The sequence below is a fragment of the Megalops cyprinoides genome, chromosome 10 (genome assembly GCF_013368585.1).
Source record: "Megalops cyprinoides isolate fMegCyp1 chromosome 10, fMegCyp1.pri, whole genome shotgun sequence".
Lineage (NCBI taxonomy): Eukaryota > Metazoa > Chordata > Actinopteri > Elopiformes > Megalopidae > Megalops > Megalops cyprinoides.
In genome coordinates this window covers 23,741,268-23,766,075 of record NC_050592.1, presented here as the reverse complement: position 1 = coordinate 23,766,075, position 24,808 = coordinate 23,741,268, and the positions used below count along the sequence as shown (strand labels likewise).

The 24,808-nt window shown below is 45.0% G+C and overlaps 1 protein-coding gene across 2 annotated transcripts; it reads left to right on the top strand.

Annotated features, from left to right (window-relative positions):
* Positions 1 to 715: 715 nt before the first annotated feature.
* Positions 716 to 20,311, top strand: cmc1 (C-x(9)-C motif containing 1). Of its 2 annotated transcripts, none has more exons than XM_036537906.1 (4): positions 716 to 792; positions 3,234 to 3,326; positions 18,835 to 18,925; positions 20,103 to 20,311. In XM_036537906.1, the coding sequence occupies exons 1-4, from the start codon at positions 774 to 776 to the stop codon at positions 20,221 to 20,223; spliced, it is 324 nt and encodes a 107-aa protein (XP_036393799.1). In that variant the 5' UTR covers positions 716 to 773; the 3' UTR covers positions 20,224 to 20,311. The 2 variants fall into 2 exon arrangements, with proteins under 2 accessions (XP_036393799.1, XP_036393800.1); XM_036537907.1 differs by having other exon boundaries at positions 757 to 792; positions 3,192 to 3,326.
* Positions 20,312 to 24,808: the final 4,497 nt, after the last annotated feature.

Here is a 24,808-nt window from a genome sequence, read left to right as displayed (position 1 = left end):
GCGGCAGAGGATGCTAATGGAGGACACAGCCCTTGCTAAAAGATCAACCCCCCCCCTGTGGGGCTTCCGGAGCATGGCTGCCAGCGAGGGGTCCGTGAGCGATCCGTCAAAACATGCCAAGTAATCACTGTCAAAGCTCCAGCAGCAGTCGCGACACTTTCACAACACTAACGGATACAACAATAAACAAGGTTTCCAGTCTACAATGTAACCAACAGAGGCCAATATTCGTCATCTTCGTAATTAACTCTAAATCGCTGCTATATAAATGTATACTTTAAGTTCGTTAAACTCGTGTTTATTGGAAAATACTGTAAAAAACTAAATAAAAACACCAAGCATGTTCAAAATAGCGTGGATTTTAACATGTTGTTACGTTAAGTAACTTGTCGCCCAAGGGCACAAGCACACAACACGGGTATCAAAAGAGTTGGGAGGCAAAACACTGCACAAAGGTTACTACATTGACATTATCAGTTTGCGTTCCGGTACTATGTAACGTTACTACCTTATACTACACTGGTAAATGATGACGCTGATTATTATTATTACTCGCGATAGTCGTGACACCAGCAGTTCAACAGTTTGCCGTTCAGTGCACGCACGACCTACCCCTTGTGACACGACCGGCGGTCGTCAGCTTGACGGGGGTTGGTTCGCCTCCCGGAAGTACGCATCGGAGGGCGGGGCTTGCATGTGAAAGGTCACAGGCGAACGCGCTGTAGGGCAACTTTGGGTTTTGTAATGTGAGGGAAGCACGACTGTCTTTACACATGGAATCCACGAAAACAGGTAGCTGCTGTTTGTAGGAGGACACGGCAAGATATAGCGAGCTATTTGGTCAGATTGCATATCCCACCGAATCCTCAACGCTGCAGTAGCTAGCAAGTCAGCTAACGCTGCAGTCAAATCGAAGTGGTTGATGCTCTAATCCCGATGCGAACTTTAGATAGCAAGTAGCTAGCCAGCTCGCTATCCTCAGAAATTGTGTTAACGTATTTGATGAGTGTCCTTCATTTCACATGGACGTGGTATATTCGAGAGAACGAGAAAACGTTAGCCCATCAGCTCGCCAATTTAGTCATTGTACTATATGTAGTACGATTCGCCAGCGTCGTTAGCTAACATGCTTTAGTTAGCTATCTAGATTGCCAGTTAGACAGCTGACTAACAAATTACCTAATGTGAACCCTGTAGCAAACTTAATTGTCGTATTCTTGTTTTAAGTGGTCTTCACTAGCGTTACTTTTGCAGATCATCTTGATTAACATTAGGCGTTACTGTGCCGGTGCTGATGATAGCTAGCGACTGTGTCAAGGGCACAGTATCTCTTCAGGAGAATGCAAGGTGTTTTGACTGACCTTAATTAACCTAAGATGGTGTTCGTGTTGAAGGACGCTTCGATCACAGCGGTGTAGAAATGGTTCATCCATGCGTGCAGCTAGCTATTTTCTAAGAAGGCTTAGATGGCTAGCCTTGTTTATGGTGTTATTATTAGAAAATTATAGCCGAGCTACTTTGCGTTACAGCACAGCGAGCATAAGGGTACACCGAAGTGTCCCAGCTGTAATTCAAACCCATTGTCATTTGATCGAGAGTTCAGTGCCTTAACGTTTGCCACTTTTGTACACGGCTTGCTACATGTATTCTGTCTGAACATCAGTGTCTCATAAGTATACTCCTCATAGGTTTACTTAAATATATGACCTATTTGATATTGCTGCAAGTTTTAAATGTAGATCTTTGACCAGGGAGCACCGAAATACGGCGCACTCTGCTTATAATAAATGATCTTAAAAATCACCCGCTTACAATGATCAGACAACTAGGACATAATCATTTCTTTGAATACTCTGTCCCTGATGTTCAAAGCACCTAGCAATGAAAATGTGCTGAGGTGAAGTTGTGCAGTTTAGAAATTACACTTTCTAGGGATGAGAAAGGGTGCCTTCTTGAGTCTTATGATAGTCCTAACACCAGTAAAAGAAATACAACTGAGAAATTGGACCATCTACATTCCTAAGAATTAAGGAGGCATCGCATCATGGAAGTGCATGATAACCAGCAAAGCACCACAGTCCCAGTATATCATGGAGAAATCAAATGGTCTGAGTTGTTTGTGATTGTATAAGCAAAGTGCACTGCATCTGAAATTCTGTGTTGCTGTGACATGCCCACAGAAGCTGTGTCATTGTGAAATGTGGAGAACCTCACTAAAAACTAACACTCACACCAGGAGGATATCGCAGTCAGTGGGGCTTTCTTGTTGATATTGATCATTGGATATGTGTTGCTGGTAATCAATAACATGTTTGCACTAGGAAAGCAGTGAATGAGCTTTACAACACATAGAGGCTTAGGTGATTGATTTCACAGTGCCCCAGTCCTGCCTATGGCAGAGCTTGCAGTACACACTTTTTTTTTTTTTTTTTTTTTTTAAGACTTCCTGTTTGTGTGATTGTTGTAATTCTGAACAGAGGCTGAAGCTAGCATAGTGTGTGCAGTCTGAGCATTCAGACTGAAGTTGTGGGAATTCAGCTGGGTGGTGTATAGACTTGCCCCCTGCCAGTTATGACCAAGGCACCACTGTATGGGTGCGTGCTTGTCTTCTGAGCAGCTGCCAGTGGTGCTTGAGTAGTTATGTCCCATACAGGGATTGGAGGGGAGGAGAGGGGAGGAGAGAAGAGAGAGTTTGGGCTGTGGGCTGTTGAAGTGGGGGGTTAGGGTGTTGTAAGAGGCCTACTAGTGTATGCTTGGTGCCGACTGTTCCAAAAGTCCCTTGCTGGATACTGAGAGCAACCCCACAGACTTTTCATTTGATAAGATGGGGATTGCCTGCCTTGCAATGTTGTTCATTGCTTTAAGAAGGGTCTGACCTTCCCATAGACAAAAACAGGAAGCCACTTTCAGTTCAGTGCACTCTTACAGTGGCTTAGAGGTGGAAATGTAGAAAGAAAGAAAAAAGAAAATAAAAACCTTAGTGGTGGTACCAGTGATGAATAGTGGTCAGCCCCACAGTTAAAGGACCCTCAGTTTTTTTTACTTTTCAGTTGATTTCTTTAGATATTTGTATTAAATTGTTTGTGTGTGTCTTGTGAGGTGTTACTCTTGTGTACATCTGAGTGAATATTGAAGTTCAAGGGATATTACATGTGTATATAAAATTAAAGCATAAAATTGTTGATGCACAGCAGGTCTGTCGTAAAGACAACTGATGCGCCTCTCTCCTTCAGAGGAGCCGTTCCTGCGGCATGTGGAGAAGGACGTGCTGATTCCCAAACTGATGAGGGAGAAGGCCAAGGAGCGCTGTGCGGATCAGGTCCAAGGTAGGAGGGCAGCACGCCATGACTGACCCTTCTCTTGTGCCCATCAGAGGTCGCTGGTCGCTACCACATTCTGGTGGTATCCCAGCTGCTAGTGCAAAACAGTATTGCTGCCGTTCAGCTGAACGCTGTATAAATCTTTCTGCAGTGTACTATATTGTATTGTACAGTCATCTTATGGTACATATGTTATACTGCAGAATATGCATCTTCCCTCTTCAAAAAACCCTCTAAAATGACCCTGCAATAGGGTGTATTTCATTAGGGTGACTGTCGGTGGGCTGAACATATATACCAGGGATAGCAGTTCTATTTCCATAGAAGGTGCTGTAGTTCACCAGTGCCATCATCAAAGGCCCACAGTAAGAAATGTTTTCAGATTTTATCATCTGAATAATTTACTGTATGGAGAACTTTCAATTTGTACATGATTTTATATCTAACCATGCATTCATTTGTGTGTGTAATCTGTTTTATTTTACCTGTCCCTAGAGGGGTCAACTGGCTGTGAACCACTACTGTGCCATACTTGCACTGCTGTGGTGCCTCTGGTGACACAGATGACCTGAACATTTCTTGCTCAAGAGTGCCCTCATGTTTGTCTACTCTGGAATAGCATGTTACATCTTTCACAGCACACAACAGTTAACATTTATAATTTTAATTACATTAAATCAGTTAGTACTGGTTTTTCCCTGTTGTATCTGTTCCAGGGGCCACACAGACAAAGCTCTGAAGTTGGCCACCTCTGTCATGTACTGTAGATTGTCCGGGTCATATCACCAGGAATGAGTTTTTGTTTTATTCACTTATATTTTTGACATTTTTGTTTTTCATGAAATAGTGTATTTTAAATATGTACAGTATATAATACAGCACAGTGTAACTTATACAGCATGGTATTGTCCTGAATATGAGCATTTTCCTCCCATGGTATGCTTTTAAATTATGCAACTTCTCCTATGTTGGTGCACAAGTAAAATTTTCCAGTGCGAAGTGGTGAAAGATCATAGCAGTGGCCAAAGTGATGTCAGTGGTTAGCGTGTGTTCAGCCAGACACTAGACAGTTTTTTCCCCATCATATAAGGTGTTAGCAGTTTGTGTAGAGCTTGTGTTTGTAATAACTAATAACAAGGTTTGAAATACACTGTGTGACCAACAATTATTTAGCTTTCCAAAAACGTTTTCTTATAATAGTTTTCCTTATCAATTGTTAACATAAGTGCCATGACAGCTGTCAAAATAATGGAGAAAACAGCGATGTTTGACTCACTCTAATTGTTGCTTATAGTGACAATTAAATTGCTTGACAATCAGAACAAATGGAAAAATGATCAAATACCATAAAAATACCATATACCAATCCTTTTACATTTGGGCTTTGGATATTGCATGTCCTTGTGTCCTTTAGCACACAGTAACTTCCTGCATATGTTCTTTTTGTGGCTTAAGTTGCATTCATTGTTGTTTCTGTGTTTCAGTGAAAACCTTATGAGAAGTACATAGCTTCACCTGGTAGATGATCCCTTGTTTAGGAACCTTACCTGAAATGTTTCATTTCGATTTTAGAATTGAAGAGTTTTTAGTATTTAATACGTTTTTGACTCATGCAGTTTAGATGAAGTGTGCTGGACAGAAGGGAAGTGCTCTACCCAGGGTTTGAACCCTCAGACTTAGGATGAACAGCCTTTTGCTGAAACCACTACAGCCCATTGTAATGTAAGGAAGAGCAAGAAATGACCTTTGTGAATTCATTAGTTAAACACGAAACAGGAAAATGTTGTCTCTCTTTGTATTTTAGTCTACGGCCTTCACAAATGCCGCCACACCACAGTTTTCACACTTTGGAAACAGCACAGCCTCTGAGCCGTGGTGAAAGTTGGTGTAAACGCCCTTTTCTTATCTTAGCTAGTTCTCATAAATGTGCAGCTGCCTCAAAAAGCCCTGACTTCTCCTCTGTGAGTCAGTGAAACCCAGGGAAAGTGCTTTGTTGGACATAACCAGCCATTTCTAATTCAGTTTGTGCGAGTCGTTGGGGTGTACTTGGTGCATACTTGACCCATCTCAAGAGTTTGCCAGGGGTTTTACTACAGGGTACCAGTTCTTCCCCTCTTATGTAATACTCAACTTGGCTCCAGTGTGGTGTATGGTGGGCTTCCAATAACTTTTTTCACACAACAGCCCGAGGTGCCATTTAAAGCCTCTGAGTTTTCCCTGTGCAGTCAAACAGCACCGCGAGGCAGCGATACAATTGAGATGAGGCCCACGCCTCGAGAGTCCCCTCCCAGGCTTTTCAACCCAGAGAAATGAAATCACTTTCATACCGCAGAAAGGCGTCCATTGTGGTGGGAAGTGGCAGCAAGGCAGCAATTAAAAGGCATATAACCACCGCTGACGCCCACCCGTTCACCTGCCATGCCTGCCCCTGCCTGGGATCCCCGCCTGAAGATGATCTCATTGGTTTGGGTTAATTAGTTTTCCTTTGTGCCCTCAGACGGTTGGTACTGACGGCTGTGGCCCGAGTGGAGGTTAACAGGGGAGCCTGTTCAACCGGAATGGGTTTAAAACCTTTAACCCCGCCCAAGACGCACCCCCCCCTCAGGTAGTGACAGCTGGGGTCTGCACAGAAAGGCCCAACTGCTCATTGTTCACGGTGCAGCCGTAGCAAGAAGCTCTCATTGACTCCCGCGAACCTCTTTGGTAGCAGGAATCACATTTTGCCTTCTTTCTTTTCTCAGTCTTTAATTGGCTATTAAGTGATGGGGGCCGGTCAGAGTTCATGGCCATGTATCTCACATGGTTCTCCCTACCTATCAGGCCAGAGCCATGTTGTTTTCTGTCTTTAAATCAACTGGGGAAAAAAATTCACACGAACGTTGTTTAAAAAAAAAAAAAAAATTCAGCGCATCTAGTGCACTGTCAGTGATGGTGTCACTGCATGTAGACAGGAATTAAATTGCTCACAAACCAATAGAGATAGAATAATAAATAGATTTCATTTGAAGGCCGCGGCTAGATCGGTCCTGATATGAGAGTTTAAACGCGTTGTTCCGTCACAAGCACAACTGAATATGGATTATCGACTTCTCCTTTTCACGTGCAGGTTCCCCTTTCCATCGCAGATGATGGTAACACTTCAGAAAAGAAAAGAAGAAGCAGAATTATGACTGTTATGCTGAATCACATAACGCCGAAAGACAGACACTTTTTAGGATAGAGAACATCAAAAGAATGGAAACAGTCATCCCAGTCAAATACAACTCCAATCAAAATTTGCTCATACAGCAATAATGCTACCATATACCAATGCTACCAATAATTTGTTAAAACCAAGTGGGTCAGTCCAAATTTTGACATACTGTTTCATTACAGTCTATACACCTGTAAAACTTTTTGAGTTTACATGTAAGGGATGTGGGTTGTAGATAGAGTGATTGGAAGTTGATCAATTTTTTTGATTCAATATTGATGTGTATTTGTATTCTAGTACTTTATGCAGCAGTTGCAGTCAGCATGTTATGTCTTATTGCTGCCGTTGGCATTCGAGTGAGAGCATGTGAACTCCATGGTAATTCAAAAACAGTCTGTGTTTTTGTATTTTGCAGAAAGGCAAACTGTTGGCTCTCACTCCGATGTGGAGGTGGTAGCGGCCACCCCGTCCCTTTCGCGCACCCCCCCCCCCCTCCGTGCAGCGAGTGCACAAAGCAGCATTTCGTGTGAGAAACGAGTGGAAACCCCCCTCCACCTCTTAACACCTCGCCCCCGCCTCAGCCCCGGCCGCTCTCTCTGCTGTTTGTACTCTCTCAGCCCCCCTCGACAACAGCCTGTGACCCGCTACTGTGCAGCCACTACAAAGCCAGGAACTTTCCCTCTGAGCTAAACAACACAGCAATAAACAGCAGGGACACCAGGCCTGATCTGTGATCTAATGGTTCCCATGCAGAAAAGCAGACACAGGTACTGCACCAAAACCGTGCCGAACTTGAAAGGTGATGCCTCTATAAGCGTGTTGGCGTTGGAGGGCCAGACGCTTGCTTGGTGGTGATTGACAGCGGTAGTCAGCAAACTTGTTTCGCTGCGGCATGACTGATTGTGGCGTAAGTGCCGGTGATCTTTAACGCGACTTCCGCTGAAGCTTTGAGAGCTCCCTACTTAAGGCGACTTATTGATTCGTTTTATTTCGGAGGCAGGATCGTTATTTCTCACCGATAATGCAACACAGCGCTTTCCCAGTCTGCTTTAAACAAATTGTACTTCGGTTTCCTCCACCTAAACAAGGACCTTTAGTCTAATTATGTATAGTACCAGGCGACAGTTTGGACACACCTGATTAAGAGACTCGGAAACATACATTCAAAGACACTCAAAGACATAAAGACATATACTGAATGCTTGAAATTTGCTTCTTAGGCAATGACTTCAAATTTTATTCTTGTCTAAGTATGAATTTCTTTCTAAAAAATGTAATTTAAAAAAAAAATTGCTACTTTGAAGATTTTTTTCATTTTTTTTATTTGAACACTTATTTGGTCACTGCATAATTCCGTCTGTGTTATTTTGCCGTTTTGATTTTGTTACTGTGATGCCAGCTACTGTGATGCTCAGTGAGCTTAGTGTCCATTTGGATGCAAAGCACGAGAATTCTTGTGCAATACGTTTCTTTAAAGCTAAACCTGATGTCTGTATAAAACACTGTACTGAAACCACAAGCGAAGAAAAACTCATCAGCTGATCTGACAGCTTCAAAGTAAGCACCACTTCAACTAATAATTATTTCATTTATGACATAATCCGGTCATGTGACAATATCTGGTCATAGTTTATTCCTGTGAGAAAGCATTTGCTGGAGGTCATGCTCACTTCGTGGAGAGGTGATTGACACCTGTGTTGTGTTGTGTGGCTCTTCATTGACCAGGATATGAACCCACTGCTCAGCACCTCACCGGTCACGTCCCCCTTACCAGAGTAAGTTTGATCTGTGAAAGTGAGAGACCGGCAGCGCCTCCAGTCATAGCTCTGAGGACTGCAGCCCTCGCGGTCTTATTTCTCATGGGCATTGCGTTGCACAATGGCCTGTGGTATGAATTATTTCATGCGTTGCACTAATATGACATCTGAAAGGGGGAAGTTAAAGTGTACCGCTGTGAAGGCAGTATGTTCTGTGAAGCCAAGTGTGAGGTCTCAGAAGCCCCTCGCTCACGTATTATAGACTAGAGGTATGCCAGCCCACAACTCCATCCCCCATACCAATAACCAGTAAAGCATCTCATTGTGCCTCGCTTTCTTACATAAAGTCGGCTCTCCTTCATGCTCTGAGCGCTGTCAGATCTACGGGTCAACTAGGGGTGCGCTTGGCTGTATTTGGTCACCTGTTGTGTTTTGATAAAATAATATACAGGGCCAGTACTTTTAGGTTAACTGCTCAAGTTATGTAAGCAGTATTCAGTCCTGGCTTTAGAGCTGGTCCAAAACGGTGACCATATTCTGAGAAAGAGACCAAAACTGTGTCCTTAATCAGAGAGCCAGACCAAAACTGTGTCCTTAATCAGAGAGCCAGACCAAAACTGTGTCCTTAATCAGAGAGCCAGACCGAAACTGTGTCCTTAATCAGAGAGCCAGACCGAAACTGTGACCATAGTCTGAGAAAGAGACCAAAACTGTGTCCTTAATCAGAGAGCCAGACCAACATTGTGATCTTTGATCAAAATTGCAGCTTTATTCTTAGAGCAAGGCTGAGGCTGCACACAGGACAGTGGGAGTAAAAGGCCTGTGTGGAGAGAAGCCTGCAGTGGCTGCCTGTGGCTGAGGCAGCTGTGTGGAGGCGCAGACCTGGTCAGGAGACTCCGTGGAGACGAATGGGCTGTAATACAGGCCCGCAGTGTGGAGTGCTGATGAGTGAGCATGGCTCTATATCATAGGGTTGATTTTTATCCCTGGATGGGACATTTGAGGTGCACAGACCCAAGTGATATCTTCTTTGTGACTTACGAATAACACGTTCTGCATCGCTGTTGTATTTTCAGCTGCAAATGCAATAGCTGTAAGTTTTTACACCGGGCTGTGACCAATTTACACCAGCTTTTATTCCTGGTGATCAGTTGTATTCAATGTCAGCAGTGAGAGAGAACTGCGGGGCAGTAGCTCAAAAGGAAACTGAAGTTGCCTCATTCGAAGGACCTCATCTTTCACTTCCTTGCATGTTAACATTGCAGTGAATTCCTATATGTTCCACCCTGCTGACAAAAAATAAAATACATCCCTGACCAGCCCATTGCACAGCCTAGTCCACAAAAACCAAACGTCCTCATGAATATTCATTAAAAAGCAGTAGCGGGTGGTGTGGTTTGGTCTTGAAAAGCCAAAAGAGGACCTTGTAGGTGTAGATGAGATGAAACCAATCAGTCTCATTCTAATCAGAATTCATACGTTTTAGTTTGTCGTGCAGTGTGGAGAGCAGGGATGAGGCTGGAAATGAAAAAAAAAGAATAGAATGTTCTTTCCGCCCTTGGTAAGCTGTGGATGCTCTTTGAGTAATCCTTGCTCACGTGGAGGTATTCCATATGAGCAAGGCTGGTTCACAGCGACTTTCAGCAGTGTGACATCACAAAAAGGAAAGTGACATCACGCACCTGGGAGGATCATCGCTCCATTGCTCTGTAGGGCGCTAAGATCGGAGTGTTTAAAAAAAAAAAAAAAAAAAAAAAAAAAAGCGGGGATTAGTGAGAAGTGTCTTTTGTAACCTCTTGAAGGAAAAGCTTGTGTCTCCCCTTGGGGTGGCAGTTGGTCATTTCCATAATGTGGCAGCGCGGGTAGGGGAGGGAGCGGGGCAGATGGGCCCGTCTTGCGCTCGGCCGTGCGTCCTCGCCCCACGCTGGGGCCGGGCCTGAGAGAGGGACCCAGAAGGAAGAGGGGAGTCCCACTGAGACCCTGGCACCAGTTGGGCCCTGGGCTTGGCCCTCGCCCATCCAAATGCTGACCGGGCCCAGAGCTGGGCAGGGCTACCGAGACGCGAGGAGCATCTCGCTCCAAGCTGGTCCGCGGGTACACGTGCCAACACGGACACCGGGGGGGGCGGGGGGGAGCGGGTGCCAGTGCCAGCATGGCGAGGGGGGTGGTTGGGGGGGGTGAACTTCGGCACCGAAACTTCCTTTTTTACCCAGGTGCAGTGGGTTTTCCTGGGGTAGGTATTGAGGCCATTAATTTGTATTTGGAAGGTAGCTTTTTCCATTGCAAAATGAAGTCCTAGATCAGCTGATGCCGTTTTGCACTTTCTCTGAATTGCTTCTGTAAGTATCCGGCTGTGTAAATGGACAAATGCGCAGTTTGAGCTGTGCAGCCTCACAGCATCACTGCACTGCTAAATACAGATTTTTTGCCCTTTTTTTTGGAGGAAGCAATGCTTTGGTCATGGTCTGTTACAGATATTTTTCTGTACAAGTAACTGATTTTAATGTGAAGAAAAAGACATTAGAAGACATTAATTTATGGTAGAAGTTTTAACAAATTCATCATTCAAGAATTCATAATTGGAAAGAAAGTGTAAAAACACGATTTGTATGTTATTCTCGCATGCTTTGTATGTGAGCATCTCGCTAGTCTTCACATTAACACAATCAGTTAACAAGTATCTTGATTCTTTTTTTCATATTTTTCATTTAATATTTTTCCATGAGGTCCCATTTTTGTATCGCATAAGGGACAATACACAGTACCCAGTATTCTTTCAGGAATACGTCTTGTAAATGACAAAGCTTTGTTACTGGTTCATCCAAGTGACCACTTTCTAACAATGTTTCAGCTTCTTTTCCCCAGAGGACTGATCAAATGCTTTCAGTTCTCAGCTGTAACTGTACAGGGTGAAGTATGCGCCCGGAGTTAGCAGCACATAGCCTTATGAGTGAGGCTGTCTGTGCATGAGGTGCCACTTCCTCTCGGTTCACCCGTAGTGACTGAGATGAAGGGCCCTGGGTCCTGCTGTAGAATGTCTCGACAACAATTAAGATCGTAGCTCACCTGCGATCAAAGACCACCGCGTTCTTTTCTTCTCAATTACAGGTTCGCTTTGGTTTCACACCATCAGACACACAATTGCATTCGAGTCTCTCCCAGGCATTTGAGGCCCCCGTCTCAAACATGGTGTTTTTTTGTGTGTACATGTACTTGTGTAACTGTGGACAGATCCTCACTTGACATTTGACAAAACACTACGTTACGTTATTTTTCAGGAAGCATTTGCTATATTTTTTAATGTTAAATCACTGTTTCGTCAAAGATAAAATTAGCTAGAATTTTTCCAATCTAGTTTTCTAATCACACCGGTTTTAGCATACGTGCTAAATGGCTTATCACACCATTGTGACTGTACGCGCGAAAGGGTTAACTGCCAAGAAGGTTGTGAACTGCGACATTTGCAAACCTGACCTTGCCTGGCATGGGAGCACATCAGTTATGCTCAAGCATCTGAAGGGGTGGCACGTTGGCTCTCTGAATGATGAGGCCTTGCCTCATCTTGTTAAGTTAGTTAGCTAGCTAGCATAGCTAATGTTAATGTTAAAAGCCATGTTACTTCATGTTATGAGCTGTAACGTTTTCTATTTTGAAACACATTTTCTCTTGACCAATAAATTATTAATGATGTTGAACATAGAGTGTAGCAAATAATAACCTATTATTCACAATGATTCCAAATGTGCCCTAACGTTACAATGTTAAACCAGAGCCCGTCTGCTATTTGGAAATGTTCTGCTTAAACTATGCATCGTTGTCATGGCAACATTTGTGGCTGGACATAGTGTTGCTGCCGAGTGTACAAGTTCAGAGAACACCGGAGAATTTGATACTTTCTAAATCGCAAAAGATTTCTACAACTCGTGTCTATGCATGCGTGCCCAATGTGGGTTGCATTCAAATTAATTTGAATGAGTTATGGGTTTGTTGGATCTTGTAATGCTACCGTGGATAGCTTTCTTCAAAGGAAGCAGACTTGTACTCCCCAGCAAGCAACTGCCCTCACTGAATTAGTCCTAGTAAACATTCATTAAAAGACATATTTTTGAATGAAGTTCTCATCTTTATTGTCTTTATTGTTAGTTAGCATATGCCTAAAACAACCTCAAGCTAAATTTAAAAGCCGATAGATAAATAAAAGCCATTGATTAATTGTGCGATTCATAATCTGAATAGTCAATTATTCGTTTCAATAATCGATAGATTATTCGACTATCAAAAAAGTCGTTAGTTGCAGCCCTAATGCTTATATTTAAATGTTTAATAGTATATTTAAACAATGCTGGTACTAGGGGAGTGAGGTTTTTCCCCACTCTTTTGTTTGCCCTCTTATGCATCTGAATACATTACTTTCCTTAGTTAACAGTTATTTCCATTGTATTTTGACAAACCACAAACAGACCTCAGCCTGCACTTCTATTGTATTTTGTCTTTCAGTTTAGCCATTTTACCCCAAGCATTAGGTAGGCAGGAGGAGTTATGACCTGGTGGACATGGGGTCAGGTTCTAGCTTTTACTTTTCACATTTATGTCCCTAAGTGGTACTGCGCGTTTCTGTTGCAGCACCTGTGATGATTGTGTGTGTGTGTGTGTGTGTGTGTGTGTGTGTGTGTGCGTGCATGCGTGCACTCATACTCCACATCAGTATGAATAGTGCTCGCTCGCTGCAGAGAATGCATTGGAATGCCTTTGATGTGACTGGGAGGATGATGTTGAAGAGGCTGGTGGGGGTGGGTAGGGTTGAAGGAGCGGTGCTCCCCTAGGCCCCTTGGAGACAGAGGCTCCATCAAACGGATCAGCGTTGCTCTGATCCTAATAAACCTGGTAATGACCCGGGAGAGGGAGAACCAGCGAGATGCTTTCATTTGAAAGTAAGATCAGGAATATTGATTTCTACTCGACTGGAGATATGATTCGCTTTGAATATCCGCAGGCTTCCAGATCAGGTGAGAATTAATTGACTTTGGATGCGTTAGATATCCTGTGCCACCAGAGTGACGAGTGAGCCACGGACGACCCGAGGAGGCTGTGGCAGAGTCAGTGTGCGTAGCACAGAGAAGAGGTTACTGAAAATCTGCCTTTCCCAGCAAAGCATCTGTGTTCCTTACCGCTCTCAGTCATTCAATCACTGTGACGCACACACACACACACACACACACACACACACACGTGTTTTGTGTGCACTCCACTGTAGCTGCCTTCAGAATGGCACTTTGGGCGATCCCCTCAGAGGGTATTCGATTTTATTTTTGAACGTCAAGAGTGCTGCTGGGATGGCTGGCCTCTTAAGGAAATCAATAAAATAAACACCTAATTCTGTGCTCATCAGTGGCGTATGAAGAGGTGTTAATTAGAGACTTTTTACACAGTGGGAGATGTGGGCGATGGCGGTGTGTCCATTATCTGTGGGAGTGGGGGGGTGGGGGGTGTATGTGTATGGGGCAGGCCACCGTCCCACAGGAGCCTCAGCTGCAGGCAAGGTAAGCTATCATTCTGCCGTTTCCAATTTTTGCCTTTAAATGAGTGTTTCCCTCATCCCCAAGGTGGGAGAGAGATGGAGAGTCTCCGCCGCGGCCCTGGCGTCTTTGTCTCCCGGCGCGCCTGACAGCTTTCGATTCGTGCCATACCCAGTTTGTTTGTGCTGAACGAACAGCAGAACAACAGGCCACCACACCCCCAAAGTTCTCTACACAGCTGTGGTATTGATGGCATCAGTGTACAAGGGCCATTCAGACCAGGGATGGGGGCGCTTTGGCGCATTGTAAAGGCAGTGCGTGGGTGTGCTTTCACTGGAGGTCTTTGCATTTTCCACTGGATCAATGTGTAAAAATGATTGTGTTGTGCCAGTGAAATGCAGTGATGTCAAGTCAGAAACCTAAAATCAATAATGCCATGCTTGGGAACAACGTTAATGTGTCAGTAAGACCTACAGATGCCATAGGACCATAGGACTGCAGATTTCCACTGGTGTCTTAAGCCCAGATTCAGTCGAACTAAGTAAGACAGGCTTTAACACTGAAGACATTAAGTAAGTGGGATGTTTTATTCTTAGCACTTTACAGCTCAGGATAAAGTGGTAATGGTGAAATGTGGCACCCTTAAATAATTTAAGCAAGTGGCAAAATCCTGAAGTTGTAGGAATGAACAAAGTGTTCACTTGATTTAGATTTTCAAAGTTGTACAAAGTACCTGTTATATTACTTACCTTTCATGGGGTAGGGTTACAAATCAGGTCAATTCTACCTGTAAAATTCAAGTTGATCTTATAACAAAAACAAGACCGATCTCTCAGTTTCCAACTTGAGGGACACAATTGCGTGAGCTGTGTTAATGATGAAAAACGGTGGAATTTTTATTAATTTTGTGTTGTTTTTTTGAGATCTGGCTGGGTAATTAAGCAAAAGGCTCGGTGACCTTGAAGTGGCGGCGGTTGCGGGAGCCTTCTCTGTGGAAGGCAGTGTTTACAATACCGCTCAAGTGTTTTCCCCTCCGCAACGCTGAGTGCTTCTTCAGATGGCCCTCGCTAGCGTAGGAAAGAAAGGCCGCCTGAGTGAGTGAGAGAGAGAGGGCTTCTCAATGAATAGAGGGGACAAATTGGCATGTGGTGTTTTGTGAGATGGAGGGCGCACCCAAAGCTCTTGACTGGTGATTACCATTTGTTAATGAGCACGAGGGTTTATCTCTCTCTCTCTTGCTCTCTCTCTCTCTCTCTCTCTCTCTCTCTCTCTCTCTCTCTGTGTTCTCCCTCCTCCACCTCGCCGCGGCTGCCGGCTTTGTGCCGCCGCCCCTGCCTCTGATGGCCGAAGGTGTGCCGTTAATGGAGAGAGACGCGCAGCGGTAATTAAACCAGCGGGGGAGCTTGTGTGCGCTGTCGCCGGCCGGCCGACCCTTTCACTCCCCCCCCAGCACACCGAACGCCTCGCTATTGATTATTGTGTGTCTGAGTAGCCCGAGGCCCTTTTGTCACATTCTAATGATGCCTTTCAGAGGCAGTGCCTGGATCCCACCATACTGGGACCGGCCGTGCCAGCCGGGGGCTCCCTTTTGTGTGGCAGCGATCGGGGGCCGGGCCAGGGGGCGCCCTGCGGTGCGGGTCCCCCACCGCGCGGAGCCTGTGCGCCTGGAGCGCTGCGTTTTCCTCTCTGTAGCTTGGCGCGGTTGCCGCCGCCAGCTCCCCCCCCGCCGTCCCTGTCCCCGTCCCCAGCTCCCCCCCCCGCCGTCCCTGTCCCCGTCCCCGTCCCTGTCCCTGAGCGTCCTCAGGTGTCTCTTCTCCAGGGGGCCGTCGGGTAAAACCAGGCCAATCGAGCAGGCGCTCTCGCCTGTGCTGCCGGTCGGCGTGCTGGGAGTATACTGGGAGCCTGACAGCTAGGAGACCTGTTTCAGGCTGAGCCAGATCTGTCCCATTGTTTCTCAGTCCGTCAGCCTGGGTAAGCCTTCAGCATCATTATTGGTGTGTTTTACAGTCCTCCTCTTTCCATACCATTCCACTACACACTCACAAGCATGCCATCCTGTTCACTCACACGCACACAGACACACAGACACACACACACACGCGCACTCCCATTATTTCACTCGCACAAACACATTTACACTCACACTTATCACACTTGCGCTCTCCCTCTCTTTCTTTCTCACACACACACATGCACATACACACCGCACCATACAGGACAAAATGTTTATAAATGATGGGAAGGGGGAAGGCTTTAAAAGAAAATAAAAATGATAGAAATTGTTTTTCATTTTTGCTGGCAGCTGTAAATTGTAGATGAGGGTTTTTTGTATACCAACAAATCACCATTAGAGATATGCCTATATCAGAGTATATCAAAGAGATTAATTAGATATCATTACAGACGTTATATAAATTACAGACATCTGATAAACTGCCTCACTTGTAAACATGAAACACTTTTCAGAGTTCACTTACTTATTACTTACTTATGAAATCGCATGTGAATCGCATTTCTTTACACATTATCCAACAGAGTCAGAAAGGCCATGATGAAACTACTGATTTCATCAACCCGCTGATCATCACTGAAACCTTAGCTGAAACGGCGCACAGTCCACAGATGGCACAGTGGCTTTGGAATGACCGTGCGTGCGCTGTGATGGTGTTCACTTTCAGACCGCCTGTCGGACAGCCAAAACGTGCAGCGGGTGCTTCTGGGAGGGCAGCTAAACGCAGTTTACGGCTGATGCCACCACCCGCTGCAGTGGCATGAGAAAGTAAGAAGGGCTCTGGCTCGCTGCTTCACCGGGACGTTGGACGAGGCCATTCTGGGTGAACGCCCTGCTAGAGGGTCCGCCGCTCCAGCGCGACAGCGCCAGCTCCGGTCCCCAACAGCTCCACCCTGCCTGCGGCCCTGCACACAGCAGGGGGCGCTGCGAGCGGCGGAGGGAGCATGTCCTGGAAGTTGCCTTTCCCCGTCCGTCTCCGCGGGCGCGCAGGGGAGTGCGAGAGCGCTTGTGCATTCCGCGAGGCCGACGAGTCTCCTCATCCAAGCGTTGCAGTAATGGAATCGCTGGTGGTTTTTAATTAGATTAGTCGCAGAGCCCTGGCTCCTGAAATTGGTTTTTGCGGAATTGGTGGTCCCCTCTGCAAACAAATGAACAGGTTCGTGCAATAATGTTAATAATAATGATCAAAATAACGATTATTATTTATGGCTCTGTGAGTTGCGGAAGAAAGGGAGCTAATTAATGTGCGACAAAGACCTCGCTAACAGCTACAGGACAAAGTCTCTCGACACCTCTTTTCGCACTAGAAACATTCTTGTGCTGAACTCCTTCATCTAAAACGGCCTTGTTGTTAGATGGAATAGTACTTGTGAAATGACCCAGCTTTTCCTCTTTCCCTCATCTTTGGTAAATCTCTCATTCTTTCTGACAGGAGTGGTTACTTTTCATCTTCAGGGCTGACACACTAAACTGTCCTCTGCCTGTTGTTTACTCAATACAGTGTGCCTTTGGAGCAGAATAACTGTAGTATTTTGAGTGTATATGTTTTTGTAAATCAGTTTGAGATTTGAACCTTGTAAGTTCATGTTACACACAAATTTCCGTAAATTCCATAGACGCCCTTCAGATTGTCACTTAAACTGCAGCCTACACTGGCATCTGCCCAGTTACAACCAGTTACAACATCACTGCAACACTATAATGTTGCTGCCATGTGACAGGAGAATTGTGGGAATGGGTCTTAGTAGCATTTTAACTCGAAGAATAATGTATCTCAAATGTAAGTGTTTAAGAAATATATGTCAAATGTAGACATTTAAGAAGTTAACATTTAAGACTTAAGCTGTTCACAGGGAGTAACAAGTGATTGTAATAAAAAACACAGACGCCTGCTTTAATTCTCTGTCTCCTAAAACAGAAGGTGGTTTCCCATCCACAGCATAGCTGAAGAGCTTGTAGCACATGTACTGCAAAGACAACCCAGCAGTTTCTCTTTGTCACATTTTATTTATACAGAGAACTGCTCATATTAAAGGTGATCTCAGCTTCAGCACTGGTGGCCTTGTTTCATTCTTCTTTCTTTATTCAAGTCTGATTTGTGGTGAAGGAGGAGGGAGTTGGCAGGCTGCCCTCTTCCTAAAAGAGGCTGAGCAGGTCCACGATCACATTTGTGTCTTTTTTAGATCTGTCATACCGCAGCTGGTATTAAAATAGAGAGACCAAAAGAATAATACCAGCAAGCTAGACTGAAAGACTGGTCTGCCTTTGCTTATGACAGTTAGATGCATTGAGATAGGGCATGAGGTGAGCTTCATTAAAACTCAGCTGTAACAAGGTTCTGTAGAATTTACTTTTAATAAAACCTTTTGAACACCTTTTAAAATGCAGTGCGCACACTCTTCAGAATGTTGGTAGACGTAATTAAAAATGACAGTTTTGTATAAACATACTAGCTCTCAGGAAATTAAAATCATGTTTTTCAGAAGGGTAGCCTAAATGTCAAGGACAACATCCAAAAAGCAGTCTAATAATAAGTACACACTAATCATAAAATAGACAGATTTGACAAGAGTCCAGTACGGTTGGTGTTTCACACCTCCGTAATTATAGGAGCACTTCCCCATTTTGGATGGGGTTTTTTGAGCATTGTGCGTGACTGCATTGGGCAGAAGGGAAGGTGTCTCTGGCTTAGCTGTTGGGAACATTAATAGACTATCGGGTCCTCTCTGTACCCAGAGTGGATATTTTTAATGTCGGCTGACTGCAGTCCATAGCAGGACGCTGGCCCCGCTCAACATGGAAACCGGTTGAACCGTGTGAACAGAAATCCATCCAGATAAGCGAGGTGTCGCTACGACTTTAGCGATTTGGGGTGGGGCGGTGGAGTGCGGCGTGCCTGTGGTTCCCCCTGCCTGTTCCTTATTCCAGGCAGCTCGCATGCTAAGGCGGTGACCCCCACGGATGACAATCCCCCCCCCCCCCCCGCGCTGATGACCCCCTCCCGGTAGTAACCGCTGCTTGTCCTCCTCTGTTCCAGCGTTCAACCACTGCTGCAAGGAGAGCGGGTTCCTGATGGTGATGAAGTGCCGGGAGGAGAACGCCGCCCTGAAGGAGTGCCTGACCAAGCAGTGAGTGAGGGCTCGGGGCGGGACTGGGTGCAGGCCCACTCTCTCAGGCCAGCGAGAATGCCCGAAAACACAGAACTGGAGCCTAGGAAAGAGATTCAGCATTGTGATTTTTTTTCCTGGTATATCCAGATATCAGTAGTTAAAAAGATATGGGTTTGAAACATCAAACTTTGAAGTATTGTCAGGCGTGGTGTCTTGAGGAATGAGCTGTCTCCATCTTTTTCCTTGTCTGGGTACCAACATTTCCACATTCGCTCCTGTGTTTCATATTCCGTGTTTTCAGGCTTTGTGTAGCTAAAGAAACTGCACATTCAGTGAACTGAGAATTTGCACCAGGACGTCATTGGTTCCAATCCTCATGTTATACCCTGGTCATTTAGATTTATCTGGTGCTGGATTAGCTAGATAAAGTAATTATAATTCATTACATTTACATTGTGCAAATGAATTTTGTAGATGTAACGCAGTCACAATGTCACCGCAGTGCATCTGAGACAGGAGTGTGTAGAAGAAAGACTAGCTGCATTGGCTCAGAGGATGAGTTCAAATGCTCTTCAGCCTCTTCAGGAGAGCATCCCGCATCACGTTCTTCTGCATCTCCCCCACATATGCAATGCTGGCGAGGACACTCTCTTGCACCCCCCCCCCCCCCCCCCGGCAAGATGCAGAGCCCAGGGGGGTGCAGGGGAGTGTGATAATGAGGCGTTTCTCATCCCCCCACTCACACGTTTACTAAACTCTAATTACAGTCCTCCCGGAACACAGAAACTGTGCCTCACAACTACCCATGATCAGAGGCGGAGCTGAAAAGACTCCTCCTCTGTATTATCCTCACAGGGAAAGTGTTTGGGTAAAGCCTCTATAATCCTTGTGTGGGCCAGTGACTTGGTGTGTGTTTGGTGTGCCCAGCTAAATAATCTCCCTGGGGTTCATTCCTCTTTACATTTCCTCAAAAAATGCAAAGCATCAAGTGAGATATATATGTTGGCAATAAGTACATGGTAACTATTAGGGCTTTTCAGAGGAAAGCCGAAACGTAACCATCAAGGGCAAGAACGTTTCCAGCCATTGTTACATTACTCTGACCCTTCTTTCAAACTTAAACTTAGAAACTCGGATCTGTAATGAAATGAAATGAGTGTTATGTTGATTACCGTCTATTCCCCACTCCCTACAGCTACACTGATCCGACGTTTTTTGAAGAATGCAAACAGGAGTATATACAAGAGAAGCTGGAGTTTGAAAGGACTGGGATACCAGCAAAGAACAGGAAAGAGAAATTGCCTACCAGCATGTAGGGGCCTCAGCCTTCTGTTGCACAGGGGGCCCAGGGTGTGGGTGTGGGGGGTGCGTGTGTGTGAGTGTGTGAGTGTGTGAGTGTGTGAGTGTGTGAGTGTGTGTGAGTGTGTGAGTGTGTGAGTGTGTGAGTGTGTGAGTGTGTGAGTGTGTGAGTGTGTGAGTGTGTGGATGTGTGGGTGTGTGTGGGGGTGTGTGTGTGTGTGTGTGTGTGTGTGTGTGTGTGTGTGTGTGTGTGTGTGACGGGGGGCAGACCTGTACTAGCTTGTTTTATTTAATTTTGTGTAAACTGTGTACAAAGGTATAAAAAGGGGATACAACGACAAGGAAGTCATTCCTTTGTGGCCCACTACCTTGTGAACGTGGAGTCTTCTGTCTTCCACTGTGTACTGAGAGCAGAACCTCATGTTATAGATGTTTGGCTCTTCCTGCCTGCACAGAAAGATCTGGAATCATCTCTCTCTGTGCAGAGCAGATACCCCCAGACGCCTGAGTTCCTGTATGCCTTTTTCCAAAACAATATTTTATCTGGTCAAATAGAGCACATTGTAATCCCCTTGTTCTCCAAAAAGACGATAACTAGTGCAGTTTACATTTAACATGAAAGTGGGTCAGGTCAGGTCAGCCATTACCCCAATACACAATATGTATCGAAAGATGTGTTTTGTGTCTCCCAGCTCTGTCAAGAACTGACAGCAGGAAGCTGGGAGGGACCACTCTCTCCTCGTACACTGTTTTACACAGCCTTAAACTGTAGGCATGTGCGCTTTTTTCATGGGCCTTTAAGAGGTGAGATTATTCCCATCTCAGTCAGTGTGATTGCTGATGAGGAGAATCAGACTCCATCTTAAAAGCCCTGAGAGGGTGGTGCCCTGCCTACTGGCACTGTGTGACAGGGTACACAGAAAGTACATTTTGACGCTGCCTGTGATAAAAGCGTCATTTATCGGAGCACTTGCTGCCAGTACACCTTTATCATCTCCGCATCTCTAACGAAAGACAGCTTCAGATGGGCTTCTGCTTGGGAATTTGCTGTGCTTGCCCAGGGAAATATCACGGAGCTGTGGCATTTGGGAGAATTCCCGTTCTTTTGCTGAACTGATGAGTGTTGTATAATTGTGTTTTCCATCTGAATGTATATACTGAAATGTTGATGAAATCAAGTGAGAATGAATAAAATGATAAAAACATGAATATTATTTCATTCATAACAGCAGTTCTGACAAACTGAAGTGAAATGGCATCTGAATTGTGGAAGTAAGCAGAAAACAGTCTTGTATGCCCGTGGAATTCCGCAGTTGCCTGAAATTCATTTGTAACAATAAACACCCAATGGACATTAGGTGTCTGTGTGTCTCTTCCAGCTTGTGAAGTGAAACCATCTTGCTTGGTTGTTTATGAGCTACACTCATAATGAAATGAAATAAGCTTTTAAAACCCATGCAGTGCAGTGCAGGAAAACACTAGATGGCTCATCAGCAGAGGCTGCAGATGGATGCATGTGATTTTTAAGACTGAGTACATCCATATGCGTAGTATTTAGCAACCAGTCTTTGGGGTCAGTTCCATATTTACAGGGATAGCTTTGCATGGCTGCATAGTGCCATGTTACCCTATGCGACAAAAAAAGTGGCTGGTGTTAAAAAAAAATATCATGAGGAACGGCTTTCACAGCTGCCCGAGGCGGTTACCATCCCCTTGTGTTTTTGGTGCAGAGGTTCTTAGAGCCAAAAAGCAGAAGTCTACTTTTCCTACACTCCAGTGCTGTCATAGAAAAACCCTGCACTGGCCAAACAAGGATGTGGGGCTGTTGTACAGATTAGGATCTTTGTGTGCAGTGTAACTTATTTCAGGACAGTGACTGATTGCTTCTATTTCCCCACTGTGCCACTCTTTCAGTAATCCACAAGACCTGAAAATATAGTTTTGTGTGTGTGTGTGTGTGTGCATGTTTGTGACACTTTCAATATTTCTTATGCTTGTGGTTTATCACCTACAAGTGTGGACAGTGCAAGAGGTGACTTATCTTGCACTTTCGCAGAGAGCGGTATTTTTCGGATGCCCGCGAGCACAAATGTATACATTGAGTCCATATTTATATTTAGACATTATTTTCTCACTTGTACTCTTGCGTTGCACTTTTTTTTCTTTTTCAGCGAATGACGCTGGCCACCGGTTTCCAAACGGCCAAAATCAAGCATGAAGACGTGTTGCAGCATATTTTTGCTAGTTCGCTCGTAGTACAAATAGCACATTAGGAAATAAAAGCCTGTATCTGAAAGCGCATAGTTCCTCTCCTCTCTGGTGTTTTATACTTTGGGTCCTGTGTTTTATGCAGCCATTTTGTAGCCTGAAGTTCAGTGTGAACCTGGTTTGCGTTGTACAACAAACACCGTAGAGAACCATGGGGCATATTAATGACCTTAAATAAATATGGGATTAAAGCAACGTAATTCCCATTTAAAGATGAAATTAGTCAGTTGTCACATTTGGTGAATGCTGTCAGAAGTGTTTCTTCATGTGGGCAAGTTTTCACAGCACAAAGTTAATCATTGGTGTGTTTAAATTAAATACAGGTAACAAAATATATTGCATTACATATATTGCATTTTTTTCCAGCATGATTGAATTTGTACTCACAAACATGCTTTAATGATGTGTATTTTTTCTTTACATTGTAGAGGCATTATAACTCTTAATATGGAGGATAAAAAGTTGCCCTTTTTAATGGACATGCTATGAAACATATAGCAATGTATGAATAGCAAGGAGTTTATAAATTGCAAGGAGGGCACAGGTAGTTGGTTTCAGTTGCTACCTAGATGAATTTTGAAGACTTGAAAGATCTGTCATAAAATAGTGTTATCAATTTATGTAGTTATTGATCAGACATTGTAATAGTATTTTGTTAGAGTCGATGGACATTCACCTCTGATTTTTCTCTTATTAGATAAAAAATCCTAAATCACCAGTTGACAAGTATTCTCCTACTGTTGAAGAATAATGCACTTTTTATACATACTCCTGTACATTGCTGAATGACAGTGTTATAAATATGTGCTCTGTGTATCGCGCAAGCAATCACCAAAAGCCTAATGCGGAAGATTATTGTTAATGATGGCACAACAGGTGGTTTCATGAGGAGGCTGTAGCTGCATTGTGCTGCTGGAGGATTGAATTGCAGGCTATGAAAGCTAGTTGACCAAAACACCGGGTCCTGTTTATACTGTATGAAATGTCTAGATTCTGAGGTCTAAACACAAGCTGGGGTTTCTCTCCTGCTTTTATGAACTTGCAAAGCTCATCAGTGTTTGATGTTGTGCATATGTGCATTTGGTTCCAGTGTCTTTATTCACCAGCTGATTGATGTTTGTTGTCATATTTGTTCTTTGGTTCACAACTTGTTTTCAAGTGTGATCTCGGTCACACTGGTACACACTGCTGCTCTGAACGTTTTAAACGTAAGTAAGTATTGGCACTGAGATGTGACCCCTCCAAAGTTTCAGTGTATTTTCTGAATGTTCTTTCACGTGTGTGTGAGGGTGGGAGCCCTCCTGGACCCCCGTAATGGGCGGAGACATAAGTCCAATCAGAGGACATTGTTCTCAACAGCAAAACACCAATTGCTTCAGATCACTGAATCAGTGATTACTCATGATGGCTCCACCCATTGTGGGGTTCAGGAATTCTCCCATCATGACCAAGCACAGGTGACATCACTGTGAACATTCTATCCAAGCATGTTGGGTAGAACATCCAATCGTTACAATGTTCTAAGAAGCCAGGCCTTTGGGCTCAGCCTTTGTTCAAAGTGAAAGCCTCTCTGACTGAGCCCCTAGGGATCTTGCCCTGCTTTCTGAGTAAAACTCCACTCCTACGTCCACCTACAATCCCAGCCCCACAGCCCAAACGCTGGAACCAGCAGCTGCCATTCTCACCGCGACCTGGGAGACCCAGAGAGGGAAACGGGGAAATGTGGACTGACAGGGTCGGGAGAGGCCATGCGTGTTCTACGGCAGTGAACATACGGTCAGGGTCGCAACAAGGAAAAGGTGCTAACAAGGTAGCGGGCAGAGGGAGCTAAAAAAAAAAAAAGAAAAGAATTCTTGTTTGCACTAAAAGAGTGGAGAAAAAACGAAACGAGTCCCGTTCTAGGAAGGCTCCTGCGTGGCCTGATGAGACGGACAGGCAGGCAGACAGACGGGTGTCAGTGTGGACAGGTCTACCTGTGAGGGAGAGCAGACTGTTTCAGCAGACCGCCACAAAGGGACAGCGGGTCCAGCTCTGAGACAATGCGCGGACACCCTGCTGAGCTCCGAGGGGTGGGGGGGATTGGGCGCCTGCGTGCGTGTGCGTGACGGCTCTCCCCTCCACACGTCCCACGACTCCCCGCTCAAAGTGTCGCCACGCGTCCCGCCTCCCCAACGTGTGTCTTCGCAGGAAAGCGCTAAAGTCGGCTGTGAGGAAAGCTGCGGAGGGCGGGCGTCTCACCTCACAAAGGAAAACATGGCGATGACGGCGGCGACATCGGTCCCCCTGGGCGCGGAGCTACGCCGTGCACATAAATAGGTGCATATTCGCCTCGCC